Source organism: Cygnus atratus, chromosome 3 (assembly GCF_013377495.2).
Source record: "Cygnus atratus isolate AKBS03 ecotype Queensland, Australia chromosome 3, CAtr_DNAZoo_HiC_assembly, whole genome shotgun sequence".
Taxonomy (NCBI): Eukaryota; Metazoa; Chordata; class Aves; order Anseriformes; family Anatidae; genus Cygnus; species Cygnus atratus.
This window is the reverse complement of record NC_066364.1, coordinates 75,187,094-75,206,240: the sequence shown is the minus strand read 5'-3', so window position 1 is coordinate 75,206,240 and position 19,147 is coordinate 75,187,094. Positions and strand designations below refer to the sequence as shown.

Sequence of the window (19,147 nt, the reverse complement as noted above, 5' to 3'; positions counted from 1 at the left end):
CATTATTGCTAATGCCAAGAAAGAGCAGTGAAAATAAAGGCTTTTAGAACTAAGTGTGCTTTGCACTATCCTTGGTTCTTGTATCTGCAGGAGCAGGTTATAACTATGCTTTAGCTTAGGATAACTGTTGTTCTTGCATTTTCTCATTCACTTTTTCAGGAAATGTGACCTCAGCTCCCTAGAATTTTGCAGAGTATTTCTAAGGTGTCCAAAAAAGAAACAAAAGAAACATCACTGGGTGTAAATTCATTATGCAGGCATCTGGATTGGAAGATTGCAAGGGTCCGTAAACCTAAAAAGATGGGAAAACAGGAGGCCAAAGTAGCACCAGTTTGGTTTATAAGCTTTATAGAGGATTAAAACCACTGCAAAACAGGAGTCACATTGTGATCTAATTGAAACTGTTTGCATGCTGAGCATGGCCGTCTGTAAAATAAAAAGCCAGTATTTCACTTTCTAGACTTGCAATGTAGAAGTACCATTAACAAAAGAGAATTAAAAGATTATGTTTTCTGCATTATTTCATTCCAGAAGATTGTAAGACAAAAGAAGAAAATGAAAAGGCATATACTGGAATTTTCTCCAAAGGCGAAACTAGCCGTGACCTCTTTAATGTATTAAATGAATTAATGCATTACAACTTCCTCCCCTCACCCTCGAGTGTCCCTCTGGGAAGCAAAATTCTGCCATCTAGTGGGATTTGGAGCAAGCCAGTTAAACTCTGTATTCTCGCTGGACGCTATGGACCCATGTCCTACCACCTCCGCTTGAACATGTTCGTGGTATGGCATGGGTCTTGGATCCCATTTTGCTCCTAGGTTCAAATCCCTCCCCTGCTAAAGCTGCAGGAAGCATTTGGAGGGGGTCTGCTCACCCTGCCTGGCTTAGGGGCAGGGGAACCTGGTGTGTTCAGAAGGGGAGTATCCAAAAAGTGGCCAGAGCATCCAGTGTGTCACTAACAAACAGAAAATAGGGAGAATAGGGAAAAACAGGGGCAAACATAGCAGGACAGGCTGGAGAGGGAGGAACTTCTCACCCCTTGAGCCAGGCAGCACTGGGAAGGTAAAATACATCCCAAAATGGATGCTTTTTTTCCAGGGGCTAGAGAAGGGGAAGGTAAATTGCTTTTTAATTTATTTGCTAGGTCTATGTTTCTTCTTGTTGATGGGAAAGATGAGAAAAAAAAATGATTTTAATGACTACAACTTGGTAAATTTGAAACATCAAAGCCATGTGATGTGGTTCCCCTGTGGATGAAGGAGCTGCCATTTGCCAGGCAGCCAGCAACGTGTTTTGATACACTGCACAGCGATGGAGCTGCTGTATGCAGATGAGACTTTAACACAAACAATCTCATTTCCTAGTACTCTTCTCTAACCTTAGTTAAGCAATAGGCCTAATATAGATTTCCACATGATCTTTTAATCTTTGCCCTTTATGGATTGGTGTATCGTTATGCCAGACAGGCATTAAACTGCTTGCAATTTTTTTCTCCCGTGCTAGTGATAAGGGAGAGATATATCATGTATGGCTGCAATATTAAAATCAGTCTGAGTATCACAAATGACTTATATAGCTGAGTATCAAACACAAATCTAATAAAACCTGATAGATGTCCCTTGGGAACAGTCCTTATTGCCTCACAGGCACAACAGGTGAATGAGTAACAGCTCCATGAGGACTTTTCAGTACCGGAAAAAGTAAAGTTCATTGGCCGATCCTCAAATAATTAACAACTCTTTCCTTTACAAATACAGTGAGAAGTGATCTTTTCCAACAAAACATAATCTGTTTTTCTCCATCTCAAAGCATCCCCTGGAATAATTGGATCGATTCTGTGATCTGGGAGAGCTTTGTCTTGTTTGAATCAACATGGAAAGGAATCTTAAGAACGTTTTGGTCATTTCTTTTGGATTTTTACTTCTCTTCACTGCTTATGGAGGGCTCCAGAGTCTGCAGGTAAGTGGAGCATCTCCCATTAGCTGGCAGGACAGCTGGCCTGGAAGTGCACCAGCCCAGCTGGTGGTGTGAAATCCCTCAGTCTTTCCATGGCTTCTGTGAGGAAGGTATGCACTTTTTTTTTTTTTTTTTCCCTGAATTACATAGGGTAGGACATCAGCTTGGCACAGGTTAGAATCCCTCACCCAGACCCATAGCATCTACTAAATAGATGATTCTAATACTTCTCAAATAGATTGAATGCTTGCATCAGAGTACTTTGTTTGATCCATATAAGCTGTCTGAATGAAAACCTGAATGAAAACTTCTCTGAGATATTTCTCAGAATATATTGCAAAATTGAAAACAAATTACTTTTCTGGAAAAGGGTTTCTTATGAATACTTCTAAATTCCTGTAATTTCAATATTATTATAATACAGTGATGTTAAATAAAAATATATGCCCACCTTATTAAATAATTTGAACATAAAATAATATAGTTTAATGATGTAACATTGTAATAAAAAAATCTTATTTTATATCAAAGGCAGCCCCAGCTTGTATTTACATTAACATCCTAAAACACAGTACAGAGGTTTGTAAATGACTTGAACACTCAGCATAGCGTACCTCAGAGCTGGCTTGTTTAGTATAGTAAAGAAAAATAAAACGCAGAGGGGATACCATTGCTTTCTATGAATACTTCAGGTTAGGTAAATGCAAGGAGTTTTCCAGACTAGAAGACTGCTGGTCTAATTACAAACAAATGTATATAAGCCATCCATGACCAGGATTAGGCAGGATATTAAAAGATATCCCTGAGCAATTAAGTTCTTGTAGGATTTTCCAACTGGTGTAGGAATCTCTATGCTTTAAAGGTGGAGCCTGATATGTTTATTAAGGCTCCTTTTCTGTATAATATGATACATATATAATACGATACAGTTGTTTGCAGTAACAAGGAGCTCAGCTCATTTCAGGGGAGGTCCCCCCTAGCTCTGCACACCTGTCTCTTCTCTCCGAGATCAGTTTATATTTGCTAACACTCAAATTCCAAGCCCAAGAAAGTTCTGCAAAAACAGTCCCAAAATGGATGGAGATGTTACGAGCTGGGCAGACTAATGAGAGGGGCAATGATAAACACAAGACATCACAGTCAAGAAACTCATCTGAAGCCATGCATGTTCAGGTGAAGTGCTGGAACACCGATGTTCCCTTTCCTGCAGCACGGAGTGGTGCCAACTTACAAAGTAGACCTCTTCTCCCTCCATTTTATCTTGGTGGTTAAAGACAACTTGTTGAGACACAATCAAAAGTAGGTTATTTTATTGATTTGTAGCCTGCAGGATAGGTATTGAAAACAGGCACCATTTATTTCAATGTTTCTCCCCCCCCCAAAAAAAAAAACAAACACAGCAAACCCTCTTAACAACTAAGCTAACCATATGATTTGGAAAGCCTGGCTCCTAATTTTGGGAAGTTGTAGCTGACAAAAGCAGACACCTGATGTGTTAGAAATGAGACCTCTGTGATCAGGAAGTCTCTTTGCCTGTTGGCAAAACAACTCTTCCAGTCCCCAAATGCACTGACACTGCTCAACAGAGGAAATCCCCTCCTCAGCTCCTTGTCCTGATGGCTGAAGAATTCAGACAGTATCAGACCTGCAGTTTGAAGTAAAGAATCTTTCACTGTGGCGAAGTCAGCTCTTGCAATACAGAGCTAAGGATATTCTTGCTTGGGGCAAAGAGAGAAGGACAAAAAAAAAAGAGATTATCCTTCATTCAGCTTGCTTTCAACAAGAAACTCAAACAAATTACATTAAATAATCTAAGACAGTACTGACCAACACTTTGGATCTGAGCAATCCTCACGTGGTTCAGTACTGTATTTTTATAAAAGGGCTATCACTGTGAGAAAATAAGCATTAATGCACAAGCAAAATGCTCTGGGGAAAGGAGTTGGAGACGGGGGAAGCTAGGGCTGGATATTACTATATCTGCATGAAGCCACCCTCTGTACACCATAGCAGCATACACCTGTGGTAAAATCTGTCTCACCCGCTGTTTTTGTCCTTGCAGAGCAGTCTCAACTCAGAGGAAGGCCTGGGTGTTGCTTCCCTAAGTGTTCTCTATGCTGCTCTTATCATCTCGTCCATGTTTCTCCCTCCAGTCCTCATCAAGAAGCTGGGTTGCAAGTGGACCATCGCAGGCTCTATGTGCTGCTACATTGCCTTCTCCTTGGGGAACTTCTATGCTAGCTGGTACTAGTGCTCAGTTTAAGTACTTGAACCCTCTCTACTGTCTCTGGACTAGATAACAGTTAGGGCAAAACTCTCTTTCATCTCAACCCCTACCCTAGCTCCATGTTGTGGATGTAAAAGTTAAATGCCAAAGGTATTGCCTGCAAGGAGTAGGGATAAATAAATCCAGTAACAGCTGGAGCAGAAGTGAAAAGCTGCAAAAAGCCAGAATGAATACATCCACCTACCCACCTGATGCTGCTTCTCTAGCTCATACATGTAGCAGAGATTTCCCTTAAAAAAAAAAAAAAAAAAAAAAGGTTAATTGAAAATCCAAATGACTGTTTGGACTATTTTTGGAAGTACTGAAGGGAAAGCTGTTTTCTAGTCAGCGGCTCTGTGAGCAGAGGACCACATGAGGAGGCACGTTCCTGCCTCACCCTCTCAGAGGTGGATGAACAATTTGCTTCTGCTCTCTGGTGACAGGGGATGGAAATCTGCAGAGAAAAGGTGTTGTGATCCATCTTCCAAGGGGCAGGTGCAATGTAATTCTCAAGTACAAGGGGATAGGGCACACACAGACCTAGCCAGCCTAGGCTAGACCTAGCCCCTGGACACAGCTGGGAGTGCTTTCAGATCCTAAGATTCAGAAGACTGGCCCTTTCTTGGTTTCACATCATAGATTTGTTGAATCACACACAGGATAAATCTATTTCTTTGATGTCTATTTTTGCCTCTGGAACTTTGGGCAAATGATTGTTACACTAATGGATGATAACCATGCTAAATAAAGTGTTCTTTGGCAGGTACACACTAATCCCTACCTCTGTGATCCTGGGCTTAGGAGGAGCACCACTCTGGTCTGCCAAATGCACTTACCTCACCATTGCTGGCAATTCATATGCTGAGAAAGCAGGAAAAAATGGGAAAGACATTATCAACCAATACTTTGGGGTCTTCTTTCTGATATTTCAGTCCTCTGGAATCTGGGGAAATCTTATCTCATCCCTGATATTTAGCCAGTCTTCCAACAAAGGTAAAATAACTTAAATTCTTGGCACTTCTTTCTACTATATACATCAGCTAGTTTTAGATAGCTAAAAGATAGATTTCTGTAGTTGAGCTGCTGACCCTCAATTCTCATCCTAGGCAGTGAAAACAAATACTTCAGATGTGAGTTTGCTCATCTGAAGGCAGATGTCTGAAGTAGATTGGCTAAATTGCTCTCTGGAATTGTCTATTTTCTATCAACTCTTTATCAGCTATAAACAGAGTTCAGACAACTAGCTCAAAAATAGACATCTATTGAGTTCCTTTTGAATTCCACCCCTGTCTTGTAAAGCACAGATAGGCTGCTGGCAGTGACAGTCTTTCGGATCTGACTTCTATTTAAAGTGGATTAACACAAAAGGCACTGGAGCAGCCTTTTCGCAAAGCTTGTAGTATTGAATTAATTTGCTGCTAAACATTCACGATTAGTCAAGCTGATGTTGGTGCTTACTGAAAATTAGTGCTTTTCAGAAATGTCAAGAAGAAACAGAAGTAGCTATTGGCAGGAGTCTGCATGCCAGGGCTCCTCCAGCATGTTTCAGGTTCAGGCAGCAGATGTTGATGTAGCTTGAAGAAATCACTCACCAGCACTGCCCTCATTTCCCAAGCTTGTAATTGGCATAAGCTTTAAATGGGCAGTTGTGAAGATAAATTAATACTTGGACACCACCTTAGAGATTCAAAGTGCTATGGTGTATTATAATTATTGCAGTCTCCCAGGCTTTCCCTATTCTGTCAAAGTCAGAACAGGATGCACATGGAAGGAGTTTTCTATATCCACTGCTGCTATGAATAGCAAGAAGTTACCTCTCTTCCCTGACTCAGTTAAACTGTACGTCCTCTGGGGGATATTCACATAGGGATTAGGTTGAACCTAAATGTCAGGGAGTTGGCATCAGGATTTAATCTTTGAATCCTTGGCTATATGGCAAGGTAGTTGTGACACTTATGGAGAATCAGGCTTCCTTTAAACCCAAACACCATCAAAGCAGAATGCTGAAGGACTTTATCACTTGCAACAGAGCCTTGCTGACCTGATTACTGAGCCACACGATGTCTCAGGAGGGACCAGATGCTCTGATTTCATTTGCAGGCCAGAGGATTTGGTGCAGCTGTGGGGTCTCCAAAACATTTTACTCTTCCTTGCCTCACAGTACGCATCACATTAAGTGATGTTAATAAGAGGATTAAAATGCTGTCTGTCTTGTAAATCCCCTCCTAGTTTTACATCCAGGGATGTTCCTTAAAGTCCAAAGAAACTCTAAATTTTACTTACTTTTTGTCAGCTACGTGGGATTTCAGGGATGGCTGTGCTCCTGAGAGGTGTGCAATGACCAGCACATCTCAGTGATGAGCAGCCATGCTACAAGTCATACTTCCCAACCATGCCTTGTCAGTGTGACTCGGCTTTAATCTAGAGAGAACTTCTGGCTGGGGTAAGGGTCTTCAGGCATTCAGTTCTTTGCCTCTCCTCTGACAACGCAGCAAAGGCACCTACCTATACTGCCCACTTCAAATGTGCTTAAAAATTCATTGAGCAGTAAGAAAGATACAGTATGCACCCACAGAATCAGAATGTGTTGACATATTGCCTGCATCACTGCATCCAGACTCAGCAAGGCAAGCTGCTTTGTGATGCAATGCTACATCGGGAGACAGCAATCAATGTAAGTTGCAAGAGTCATCGTCTCTCATTCGTTGATATTGTAGCCTTATTTCCAAAAGAACAGAGCATACCCAGCCTGGCACCTTCTATACCTCTAATTACAACTTCATCTTCATCTTCAGATGATATATGTACAGATAAAATACTTGTTTTATGCTCTTCCATGCTTTACTAGTGTGAGTCACTTTTTGCATATCATAACTTGGCTGAGGATCTGTTTGTCCAAAACCACATAGAAGTAGCCATTGGCAATAATAATAATTTTCTTTATGTTATTAAGTTTAATCTGGTATTGAATCTAAAGCTGTTTATGAAACTGGTGAACAGCTGCTTCACATCACAGCAGAACTGATTGGAAGCAATGGGGGAAAGCACACTAAAAGTAGTTACTCAGTAACTCGACTGAAAAATTACAGATCAGGCCCTGTTTAAGGAACCAGCCAAGGTACACCATATTGCCCTTTATTATGCTTGGGCCAATGACAAATTCTACAACAAAAGTACTGAAATTATGGGGTTTTGATCATCAATTCCCACTGCACAGATTATCTGGGACGATGTTTAGGGTCAGTATTTTGCCTTTACAGACAGGGTCCCGGAGGAAGTGGGCACAGTGTCACGGGGACGCACAGGGTGTGTGAGTGTGCGCACATGTGCCGCTTTGGCACGTGCCCAGCACAAGGCTGAAGGGATTAAACAAAGCAAAGGTCTTACTCCAAACTCTGCCAAGCTGGTCTGGTTTCAAGTATGTTCTCAAATAGTAATAAAGCCCATAACAAAGCCAGGAAAAGCCGGATTCTTGGAAGACTGCATTAACAGGTAATCATAATTTGAATTAATAAAGCAGGAAGATGTCTCAAGGTGGTTTCCATTGCTATAACTTATACAGAAATTACCTGGAGAGGGACAGTATGTTCTGGCTGTAAGAGCTGAGGTCCAGCCGTTTGATGCTGTTGTGAACTGAGGGACCTTTCCGGTGGTGTATTATGATTAAGAGGTACTGATACACACCGGAACTTTAAATGCTGCAATCTGAGATGGCATTCAGATTTAAGCCTCTGGCTTTAGTCCACATCTCCAAATAACTGCCAATTCAGTGCTCTGCCTTAAGCAACTGTTTCTGTTAAACCAAATTTTTGTGTTAAGCTTGGATTCTGAAGTTAAACGCCTCTAACTGGGAAGGATTTGAAACCATGATTAATCACTGAGTGCTGGATTCCCTTCTCATTATGTCCTTATATCCAGTGTGCACTCACCTCATGTCTTCTCTGTCCTGCTTTTCTTTTGGTTCTTACTGAAACAGTGGAAATCTCAGAAGAAAGCCTAGCGTGCTGCGGAGCACATGATTGCATGAGCGAGACCACTAACACCACTGCGTCAGCAGGACCCTCCGAGTCCTTAAAATACACTCTGCTAGGGATCTACACCGGTAAGTAATCCACGCAATCTGTAATGAATATCGCTGATGAGGAACCCACTATTTGTGAAACCAAGCATCATTGTGCAGATTAAGTTTCCAACTTCCTCCTTCAACCCAATTTGCTAAAAAGAAATATGATATGTGAGAGCTGTAAACAACTCCTTCCTGAAGAGTTTCAAATGCTGTGTGCCGGTGCCACATCATTTTTGCCTAAAGGAGCAAGCCACTTTTCACCTGGAGTAAAGCTGTAGCCCGGTATGGTGACCCCCATAGGACTGTACTGTAATTAGAGGTGGATCTGTACCATGGCTCCCAGAACATGCAGTCATTTAGGGGGGAGGTTTTTGGATCCCTGCTGAGATTTTACAGCTTCAGTCAATTCTCAGCTGTGATGCTTGAATTATAATACATTTGTGCGAAAGGCGAAGATAAAAAGCAGCGCTAGGCGAATTGGCACGTCTGTCATTTAGTAACGACAGCTCCAATAGACCTTCCTTGCATAAGGCTAGAAAGAAATCAAAGACGGGGAAGGTTGATGCCATCAAAAACTGGAATGACAAAAATAGATATGTAAAGATTCATACAGTGACATCTTGTAGCAATGAAGAAAGTTCAAAATGCATCTGGCTCAGAACAGGTTCATCTCTAGATAACGGGGAAGTATCTAGCAAGGCAATATGTCACCTTACCTCTGTTAAAATATCTTCGCAGTCTCTGCACACATATATGCTCACTATTCTGGGACAGATGGATAGAATTTGTCATATGCTCATACAGAGCGTATGCAACCCAGTCAGAGCCAGCACTCACCAGACGAGTCCATCACAGCAAATCCTCTCTCCTTCCCAAGCCTCCATTCCTTATCGGTGAGAAAACGCAAAGAGTATTCCCCAATTTCCCTTACAGAGTGTGCTGGAGCTGATGCCTTTCTGTTAAAGGCAGGTTTGGCTCGCAAGTTCTAATTTAAATTTGACGACTAACATATACAGCACTCCCTTAGGCTTTGCTCATGCAAAATGAATGCAACCCCACTGTCTACTGACCTTGCGTCAGTAGGGTTTCATTTTTCTTTTAAGCTTTTAATAAAAGATATGTCTTTTCCTACCTCAGGGGAAGCCATATAGCTAGATATTTAATTTAGAGACATTTTTAAAACGTCTCCCCTGTTTGGTTGCTGAATACGTATTTTGCCAGCTTGGGTAGAGCCAATAATGGATGTCTCCTGTTGTTTATTTTGTGCATGTTTCTATTTATGTTCATACCAATCACTATTAAGCCATGCAGTTATTTATCTCCTGTAGTCACTCTTGGTTCATTTGACATATTTGTTAGAATATTTGTTCTGTAAATGTGCACGTCCTGCTCTCATCCATTTAAGTCCTGCCATCAGCCCATACACACTAATGAACACCCTGGCAGAATACACACCTCTTAATGGCTTACAGTCCAGCCACAGTGGAGAAACAGTACGCTGGAGAATATATTTTCATTCTAGAAGACATTGGTGAGAAATAATAAACAATTAGAAATTGAGGCAATTTAATATAAATCTGCTAATGTATTTGGACAGTAAAAGTCATCAGAAAGTAGCACAAATATAGTAACATAGGAGGACATTAAACAAGCCACGTGGATGAGAAGAGGGGCCTGGTTCTCCTCTTATTCTCTAAGTCCACTTGTTTGCATGGATGGATTTCTAGGCTACATCAGTAAGAGAGAAAACACAGACATGCCTTGTATCTGCCATAAAGCAATCAGTTGCCAGTCTGTGGCTTCGTGTATATTATTAGCTACAATTACCTTCCTGATAACATGAACAAAATTGTATTGATTCACTCCACAAGCAACAAATGTAGACTGATACATACACATTCATTTTTTAATTAACTACGCTATGTATTCTTTTATATGCTGCTTCTGCTAGGAAATTATAGGTTCAAAGCTGTAACCTGTGTCTTTTTCAAGTCACCCACAGTTGTTCACTGTCATTTTTAAAACAGCACATATTCTGTACTCAAAGTCCTGCTCAGAGCTGACCAAATAGCTAACCAAATAAAAGGGCTACATGTACTGGGATCCAAGGCAGCGGTTCTACTCCTAGTGCTTTATTTTTCTTTCCGTGTAGTTGAAGGAAGATCCGCCCGCAACCATGAATGCCTTGGCACTGAAAGTGAATATTCCTTGCTTGTGTTGATTTAAAGCCTTTTGATAGATCCAAAGGGAGCTCTTTCTGGCCAGCTCCCCAGCCCCGTGACCCCTGGCCTGCCCTGGAAGGGTGAGCCATCACCCTCAGTGGCCATGCAGCTGGCCTGGCGGCTGTCACAACAGGCGAGTCACAGCTAAGCAGAGGGGATTTGCGAGGTGCACAGTTGTATGCTGAAGATGCAAATGTAGATCAGGCCTCCTTGTTTACACAGAAATGGCCTTTACACTGAAGCGGAATCATATTCATCTGCCAAAACATCCCATAGAGAGCTAAGCACTAAGTCAGAACAATAACAGCAACAAGCGATTTCCCATCCTTCTTCCAGTGTTCCTCATTTTTTTCATGAACTTTTTGTTTTGTTTTTGCAGCTAGTGGTGTGCTAGCTGTGTTGCTGATTGTTATATTTCTGGACCAGATCAAATCTGACCAAGCAGAGACTGAGAAAGAAATACAAAAGACACCATCCCTTTGGTCTACGTTCCTAGCAACTTTCCAGCACCTTAAAGATAAAAGACAATGCCTTCTAATCCCTCTGACAATGTACAGTGGGTTTGAACAGGGATTTCTTGCTGGTGACTACACAAAGGTGTGGATGACAACACAAATCTATTTCTGTCTGATTGGGTTTTTGTGCCTTTGTGACTTACTGTTGCATCTGATCTATATTTACTTGTTAAATGAAGATGTTCTCAATGGTGATTTGTGGCTAGCTAAATTACTGCTTACTTCTACTTGAATGAACTCTGGGTGACATCCTCAAACAGAATAGGCCAGCCGTAAACATGTCCCTTGGAACAGCCTTAAAAAGAGCACAGTGGAGAGCTTAACTCATCAGTGGAGGCCACAGAAGAGAGCTACAGGTTCAAACTCTTTGGCTTGTTGAAATAACAAACTGGGAGAAAAGCCAGAAGTTTGCAAAGCTTTTGTATCTTCCTTCCTTCTGGTTTCCCTAGAGTTTCTGTAAGTGCAAGTCAGCACACATACCACATATTTTATTTTATGAACCTTTACAGTATGAGGGCAAGCCATCAACATTGCTGGCTGAAAGCCCTCACCAGTCGCTAGTGTAGCAGGTCCAAACCCTGACATCAAAACGATCAAAACCTCCTCTGCTCCTCCAATTCCTCTCCAAACCTGGACATGTAGCAGGTGTGCTCTCCACACATTTGTTGAGAAAGCCTCCAGAGAAAGGGGGCAAACTTCCTGAGCTGCTTATTTGAAATTTAAGCTTTCAAACCTTGCATATAAGCAGATGGAAGAGTGCACCTGCTGCTGTGTTTGAATGCATTGAGAGGGGCACTCCATGGCCACGTCCAGAGGCTGCATGCTCTTGCAGGTGAGGTCCTCTTCATTTCCCGGGCCATGCTCAGTGATAACCATAGTGCCGATTGTTGATCTTCAGATCTTGAGGTACAAAGGGAAGGGCAGAAAACTCTTAGTGCCACTGCCAGGAGTTTTATTTGCATAGTGAGCAGTGCCCCAGTGCTTTCCCCTGCTTGTTACTGCTCTGTTTGCATAGCATAGGTCTGACTGGGAACCAGGTTAGGGATATCACTGCTGAAGGCCAACTATGTCAGTACTCCAGAGACCTGTCAGCAAACTCCGTAGCTGTGCTCCTTTGACCTTGTCTATGCTGGCTATTTACTAAATACACAGGCTAAGACCCTTGAACCTTAGCTGCATATTTTCCCTGAAGCCAGTGTGTCACCACCGTCTGTTCTCTTGCAGACATATGTGACCTGTGCCCTGGGGATACACTATGTTGGTTACGTGATGATCTGCTTTTCAGCTGTGAATTCCCTCTGCTCTCTGCTCTTTGGAAAGATCTCTCAGTTCACGGGTAGAAAACTCCTTTTTGCATTAGGTATGTAAAGGTCACTTGAAGGACTGATCACCTCATGTAAAATATCAAATCCAGTGCTCCCCTCTTCGTGTGCACTACAAAGGGAGAGCTCCCTGTCAGCTCTCAGTTAAAACCAAAGTCAATTGGGGGGAAAACTTAACTCATGAGAAGAGAAGCAGCACAGCCAACCACTGTGTTCAAGTCACTGCCTTACACCACTTTGCTGGTGTAGTTAACCCTGCTTTTATCTACTCAGAAAGCATCTTACAGCTTTGATGCTTTATAGCTCTAATGCAACCGGTGATAAATGATCTTACAATGCAGAAGTTGAGGTCTACACTGTACCTGAGAAGGACTTCTCCATTGGGGTGAAACTTCCTCACCTTTACGGAGCAAAAGCCACCGAGAACCTAGTAGGATACACTGCTGATTTGAGTCTCGGGGGTGGTGAACCAAGGACTGTCAATAACCAATCTAGGAATTTTAGGAAAATTTAAAAGGCTGGCCTAGTGTCCTTTTCACTCCTTGTTCTAAAGGGTGAAAAATAAAGGAAAGGGTCATATGCTAATGTGTCAGGCTAAAATAACTTGAGGGCCTGTATATGGAACAGCAATGTTCAGATTGCCATGAGAAGAGATTTGTATATTTAAGAACCTCTCCATCTCCAGAGAATGCTGTTACAGGAAGTAATGGAGGCAGAAGAACACCAAGAAATATTTAATTTCTGTCCTAGTATCCACTGAAGTATCTACGCTGAGGTGTATTGATACTTTACTTCCATTACACAGACCTCTATTATTAGAGACCTCCACAGGAATTTTTAAACCTGGGCAAGGAAGAAGAAATTTAGTGTCCTTTATATTACTGTCACTATTCAGTGATTGTTCTACATGCATTTCATTCTGTGAACCTAACTTTAGATGTAAAAAAAAAAAAAAAAAAAAGCAAATTAAAATACATAAAAAAAATAGCATTAGTAATGCAAGACCTCTAACCTCTCAGTTCTGTTTAATAGTCTTTGTACTCAGACTCTAAATGTGTGCCCGTGACAGAGAACAGCCAGTTACTCATTTACGTGCTGCTTTTAAAAAGAAAGACAGAAAGACAGCAGTCACTCTAGACATCCTTAATTGCCTCCTTTAGACCTGAAACAAAATCTGTGTTTAAGGGCTACCTAAGGAGAGGCGACCAGTGCTTCCTCTCCCGTGCCACATGCATCGCATTTGGATTGCAGGGCTTTCAGTAGCCTCTTCTGCTGGTGAGTGGCAGTTCTCATCCTCTGGGATATAAGACACACCAGCTTCCAGGATCTCTCAGTTTAGGACACTCCTCAGAATTATTAACTGAAGACTGCAAAAGGATCGCATTGTCTTGTATTTCATGTGATATCAACCCAGTCAGTGCAAATCTCAATGAACCAGAAAGATTTTAAGATTGCCTTGTGCTTTAGTTGGGAGTAGAATTTTAAAGTGCATCTACCACTATCTGTCCTGCTTATAATAACATTTATATTTCACTTCTTTCTTTCTAAATTGACAGCCACAGTTACAAACATTGCCTGCATAATAGCACTACTGCTGTGGAAACCTCATCCTAACCAGCTTGTTGTGTTCTTCATATTCCCTGCTCTTTGGGGCATATCTGATGCCATTTGGCAGACACAAACTAATGGTAAGTCCTGGTGACAATGAAATGAATTCTCCTGAGATATAAAAATTTACATTTGTATTTATAAACAATCTGGTTTAGAACGTGCATAATAATTGTGATGGGACTAAGACAACATCTGAAAGAAATATGTTAGCTCTTTGGAGACCTGAAGAAATAAGAACAAGTTAGGAATAAGAAAATAGAATACTCAATAAACATTTTTTTTTCCAAAATGAAGAGAGATTTAGAATAAATATTCTGGATGAGTGCAAGTTTTTCACAGAAAATTAGAAAATTCAGAAAAATGATATATTTAGTCTGTCTTTTGTAATAAAGGAGAGCACTGAAAAAAAGGATCAACTCAAAGATCATTAACAAAAGAAGCAGCAAATTGGCTGTTAGGAATTATTAGAAAAAAAAAACAAACAAGGGAGAAAACCACAGAGAGCAATATTATGCAACCATGTAAATCCATAATTCATGCAGTTCTGATTTGTTCCATTTAAAAATCATAATCAAATGTGATAAGGTACAAGAAGGCAACAAAAAGGAGCAGAGCCTTTGGAGACTTCCATGTGAAGGAAGACTAACAAACTAGAATGCTTCAGCCCACACAAGTGATAAGTATGGAAAGCAGCCAGTGAGATTATGAATAGTATGGAAAAGGTGGTTAGGAAAAAATGATTTATTCAGTATTTCACTCAATAACAGAGAAAGTGTTAACAAATAAAGTTATCCTGCAGCAGCCTTCATAAAAAATGAAGGAAATGCTTTTATTCACACATTACATAATTGAACTGTGGTATTCATTGACAAAGGATTTACAAAAGTCCCAAAACGTAAACAGTTTTAGGCTGGAATTACATCATTTCAGGGGAAAATGCTCTTGGGGTTTACTAAGCCTGGTGATCCAGAGGAAACCTCCAACACAGAAAGTTCCTTTGCCTTTGATTGCCAGAGTCAGGAGAGCATCAGAGGGGAAAGATCATTCTGTACTTGCCTCATTTCTTACCCTAGGAGTCTGTTACTGGAAGGCTATGGTTGAACTTCTTGTCTGATACATAGCAGTTGTCCTTATAATCTTTGTGTTCTTCTGCTTTGTGATACAGTGAAATTATTATACACTGACAGTTCAGATACTGAGCTGATACAAACTGACTTCTGTAAGGGATCCTTTAAACTTATCCCTCACCAAAACTAGAGGAATTGCTCTTCTAGAGACTGAAGAAAGACTACAAAATGCTGGAGGGGGCAAGAAAGAGCCATAGTCTCTGATGCCTTGAAGTACAGCCTGCTAATGACTGTCAGTCGCAGTCTTTTTAAGTCAATGCCGTAGCTTGTGTCCGCAAGATACAGTTAAATGTTCTCCCACCTGCTCCCATATTTTGATTCTTTATTCATGAGTATTATTTTCCTCCACCTCAGATTCATATTTGGCAGATACCGTAGGAATACGCATGTTACAGAACTAGCTTGCTTGGGCCCACATCAGCACGTGTGTCTGGGCCTTCCTCCCTCTGGTTGCTTCAGTAGATGATGAGATGATTTTGCTCACTGGATAAATCAGTATGTTCCTCCTACAGAGCCAGAGGGAAATCACCACAGCCCTTTGCCCGGCACTTACAGCAATCTCCTTCCCAGTGTGTGTAGCAAACAAGGAACTGACCAGTCTGACTTCTTCCGTCTTTCCAGCAGCTCCAGGTCATATTCCTTGGAGCAGAGCTGGTACATGAATCAACTGACACCCTCTCAGCTTCTCTTATCTCAACCCACAGCCTTGTGCCTTTGACTTTGGCACAATTTAAAATCAATGCTCTCATTATTTAGGTTCATGAAAAGAGAGCATCAGTTATCACCTGCCCTCTCTGAAGAAAAGCTGTTCATTCATTTCCTGCTGCTTCTGGCCATAGTCTCCCTGGCTGTTCATCTATCTCCTTCCCAACACTCTTGAGAACCAGAATTTTAAGTCTCCCACTATGATAAGCGATCTTCTCAGAAAGCCTTGCCCTCAGACACTTGATTATCTTGAGGACACCTCAGTAAGGACACCTCTGTATGCCTGAGGAAGGGGCACCTGGTGCCCTCACTAGGAAAAGGGGTAGTGCAGAGGACCTCAGTGTTGGAGACCAAGGCTGGGAGATGGCTGCAGTTCCCAACCCCCTGACATGGCACAAATGGTGGATGACTCTTCATTGCTAGTGAGCTCTGCAGTGCTGAGACAAGTCTGACCCCTATTACAGCACTGTAATAGGTCATCTACATTCCCAGATTTCTGTTGGATGCTTACAAAAATTTCAGACTTGTTGCTAACTGGGGAAAAAAAAAGTTCTTATGTTTGCACAGTTTTTTTTTTTGTTTGTTTGTTTTTACCTTCCTCACATATCCTGCAGTTTCTAGTAACGTAAGTGCACAAGGTTTGCGTTGTCACAGTGATGACAGCAGACCGTGCAGTGACAGTACTGCATTATGCTGCATGCCAGAACAGGATCTGCAGTTTGACATGCCCATTTAGGACAAAATCCCTTTGCCCCTTCATTAGTTTTATACAGGGAAAACAGCATTAACATCATACGAGAAATTTGTGACTCCAAAGGCTATGAGGTGAGACTAAGACCTCTAAAATAGCATTAGGGACTAAGATCTGTGGTGCTTCCTTAGACAAGATCCCATGAATGCCCCTTCCGTCTCAGTAGATTAACCACTGAATACATACAATGGCATTGTGCCGCATACTTTGGGCATTTTATGGTAATCAGAGATGGTTTACTTTGGCCTGCTGTGGATAGTTAATGCTGGAGTTCCCCCTAGAGGATATATAGGCAAACAATAGATGAGTCACTTCATCTTGTAAAGCTTTCCTAATATGTTTGTGTACATGTGTGCACTCATTTATTTCCAGTGAAAGCTGCTTCGTTTCAGAGTGTGTAGTGCCCTCTCTTATCTAAACTGAACACAGCTGCTATTATCACCTTCCTGGCAGTAACTGCACTGTGGGCACAAACAACTGTGCAGCGCAGATCTATCAGGTAGACCACAGAAAAATAAAACTCTCCAGCCTGACGCGTGCCTTTAGAAAGGATGTGAATCAGTCTGGAAAGTTTACAAACCTGGACTCAAATGATTTCCAGCAGTCCTCTTACACATCCATGCCTACCAGTACCAGAGGAAGGGGAAGATGCTGTAGGAGTGGGAAAGCAGGCAGTGGCAAGCAGGATGGATATTTCCATGAAAATAGGGGCCTGTGGCTGCCAGCAAGAATTCAGACCTAGCAGCCTCTGCACTCAGCCAGCCCAGCGGGTCCTTCCACAGCTTCAGCCAGGCAACTCGTGCCATGCTGCCCTCAGCAGCGTTTGTGGTACACATAGATGTTTAGGTTCAAGAAAAAACACCGTTGTGCTCCTTGATAACTGCTAGCTGATAGCTTATATGCATCCTGGAAACTAGAACCTTCCTGCCAAGTCGACACTTCCCACAGTTGAACGTCAGACTATAGCTTCCCACTCAGTTCTCCGATTACCTTGATCCAAAATGAAGGCTTCATAAGAAGGGAAAAGAGGTGCCAGCTGAAACCCAGAATCTTTACATGTAGAAATGTCATGGTACCAGAAACATTCCTATATTAAACCCTTTTCACTAATCTGCCGTTTCCATGTATGCATAAATCCCTTTTCAGAAGAAAACACAGGATATATTCGCAAAGTCTCTGTTACATGAACAACTTGTACTTGCTCATTTATTAGGCAAAACTATGAAGGATTATCAAATAATTCACAGACAGTTTAATGAACTAAGTACCTCTTACGATGCACTTATCCAACTTTTCCATCACATGTAAATTGAAACAATCAGTTAATGTCATCTTGTAGCCATCAGGAAGCAGTGAGTTTTTGCATACAGATGATGTCTCCCCCAGGGTAGCAAAGCTGAAAGGTTAGTTAAGCCTACCCAGAATTCTAGAGAACTTTGTACTCTTTGTCTATTGGCTGAATGTGCATATTTCAAACATATGTGTTGTTAGATACAGAAGTGGATGAGAAGAGTCAAGGTTCATCATATTCCTCCCTGCTCACCACAGCTGAGTCAGTGGAATTGCTTGCTTCTTTATCACCAGTGATGCTAGCTCAGCACCCAGAGGAAAACAAGTCCTCTCCCCTTCCCTGGGTGCCTGACCAGTCAGATCTGGAGGCGGGAATCCCTGCCTGAATCCCAGCTGCGGGTGTGCAGCTGACTGAGCTCAGTGGGAGCCTTCCAGGGAATATGAAAGTATTTAAGGACTTGGTCTACGAACCTTGCCTTTCTGGCTGACGATTTGAAAAATAAACTTCCTGCTACCTCACTTCAATAGCACACATCCTTTCTTCCTTCCTCTCATTTTCTTTCCCCCTTTTCTCTGATTTTTGCTACTATATCATTTTTGCTCTTTCACTTATTACATTTCATATGAGTGAAAAAAATGTTCCAAGACAAAGCCTCTGTTTTCCTTCTTCTGACATTCCTGAGGGAGGGTCTATTTTCCCTCTCATGGTCTATTTATCTCTGTTGCAGAAAATACCTTGTTTCAAATTTAACCTTCACAAGCGTCATCTCCTTGATTTCAGGACTCTATGGTGTTTTATTTGAGAAACACAAGGAGGCTGCCTTTGCAAATTACCGTCTCTGGGAATCATGTGGATTTGTTATTGCCTTTGGTTACAGCACCACATTGCAAGTCTACATCAAACTATACATTTTACTGGCTGTGCTTGTGTTGTCTATGGTCACATATGGAGTGGTTGAATACATGGAAGTTAAGAGCTCCCCTGGGACACCTGCTGCTACAAAAAAGGAAAATGTAGGACCTCACACCCAGGAAACAACTATGTAACCCAATGGCATCAGAGTAATCGAGGTCATCTCCTACAGGCATGTCTCCATGGGTGTTCCAACAGGTACTGTTGGAAAGAGGATAAAGGAGCAGATGTCAAAGCCAGTATACTACAAATGTCTTCGATTTTTTTTTTTTTTTGACATTTCAGCCTTATAAAGGAGGATTATCTGACTTCATCCTTTCATACAGGTGACCAACTAAATGTCTTTTTTTTTTTTTTTTTAATTAATAAAGTCTTAATAAATGTAAAAAAGACTCTTGAAGTC

The 19,147-nt window shown here is 41.6% G+C and overlaps 1 protein-coding gene across 1 annotated transcript; it reads left to right on the top strand.

The window, feature by feature from the left end:
- The first annotated feature begins 1,872 nt into the window (after window positions 1-1,872).
- On the top strand, window positions 1,873-18,878 carry UNC93A (unc-93 homolog A). Its single transcript, XM_035538799.1, has 8 exons — window positions 1,873-1,959; window positions 4,019-4,200; window positions 4,986-5,215; window positions 8,199-8,324; window positions 10,890-11,107; window positions 12,250-12,385; window positions 13,904-14,035; window positions 18,613-18,878. The coding sequence occupies exons 1-8, from the start codon at window positions 1,873-1,875 to the stop codon at window positions 18,876-18,878; spliced, it is 1,377 nt and encodes a 458-aa protein (XP_035394692.1).
- The last annotated feature ends 269 nt before the right edge of the window (window positions 18,879-19,147 follow it).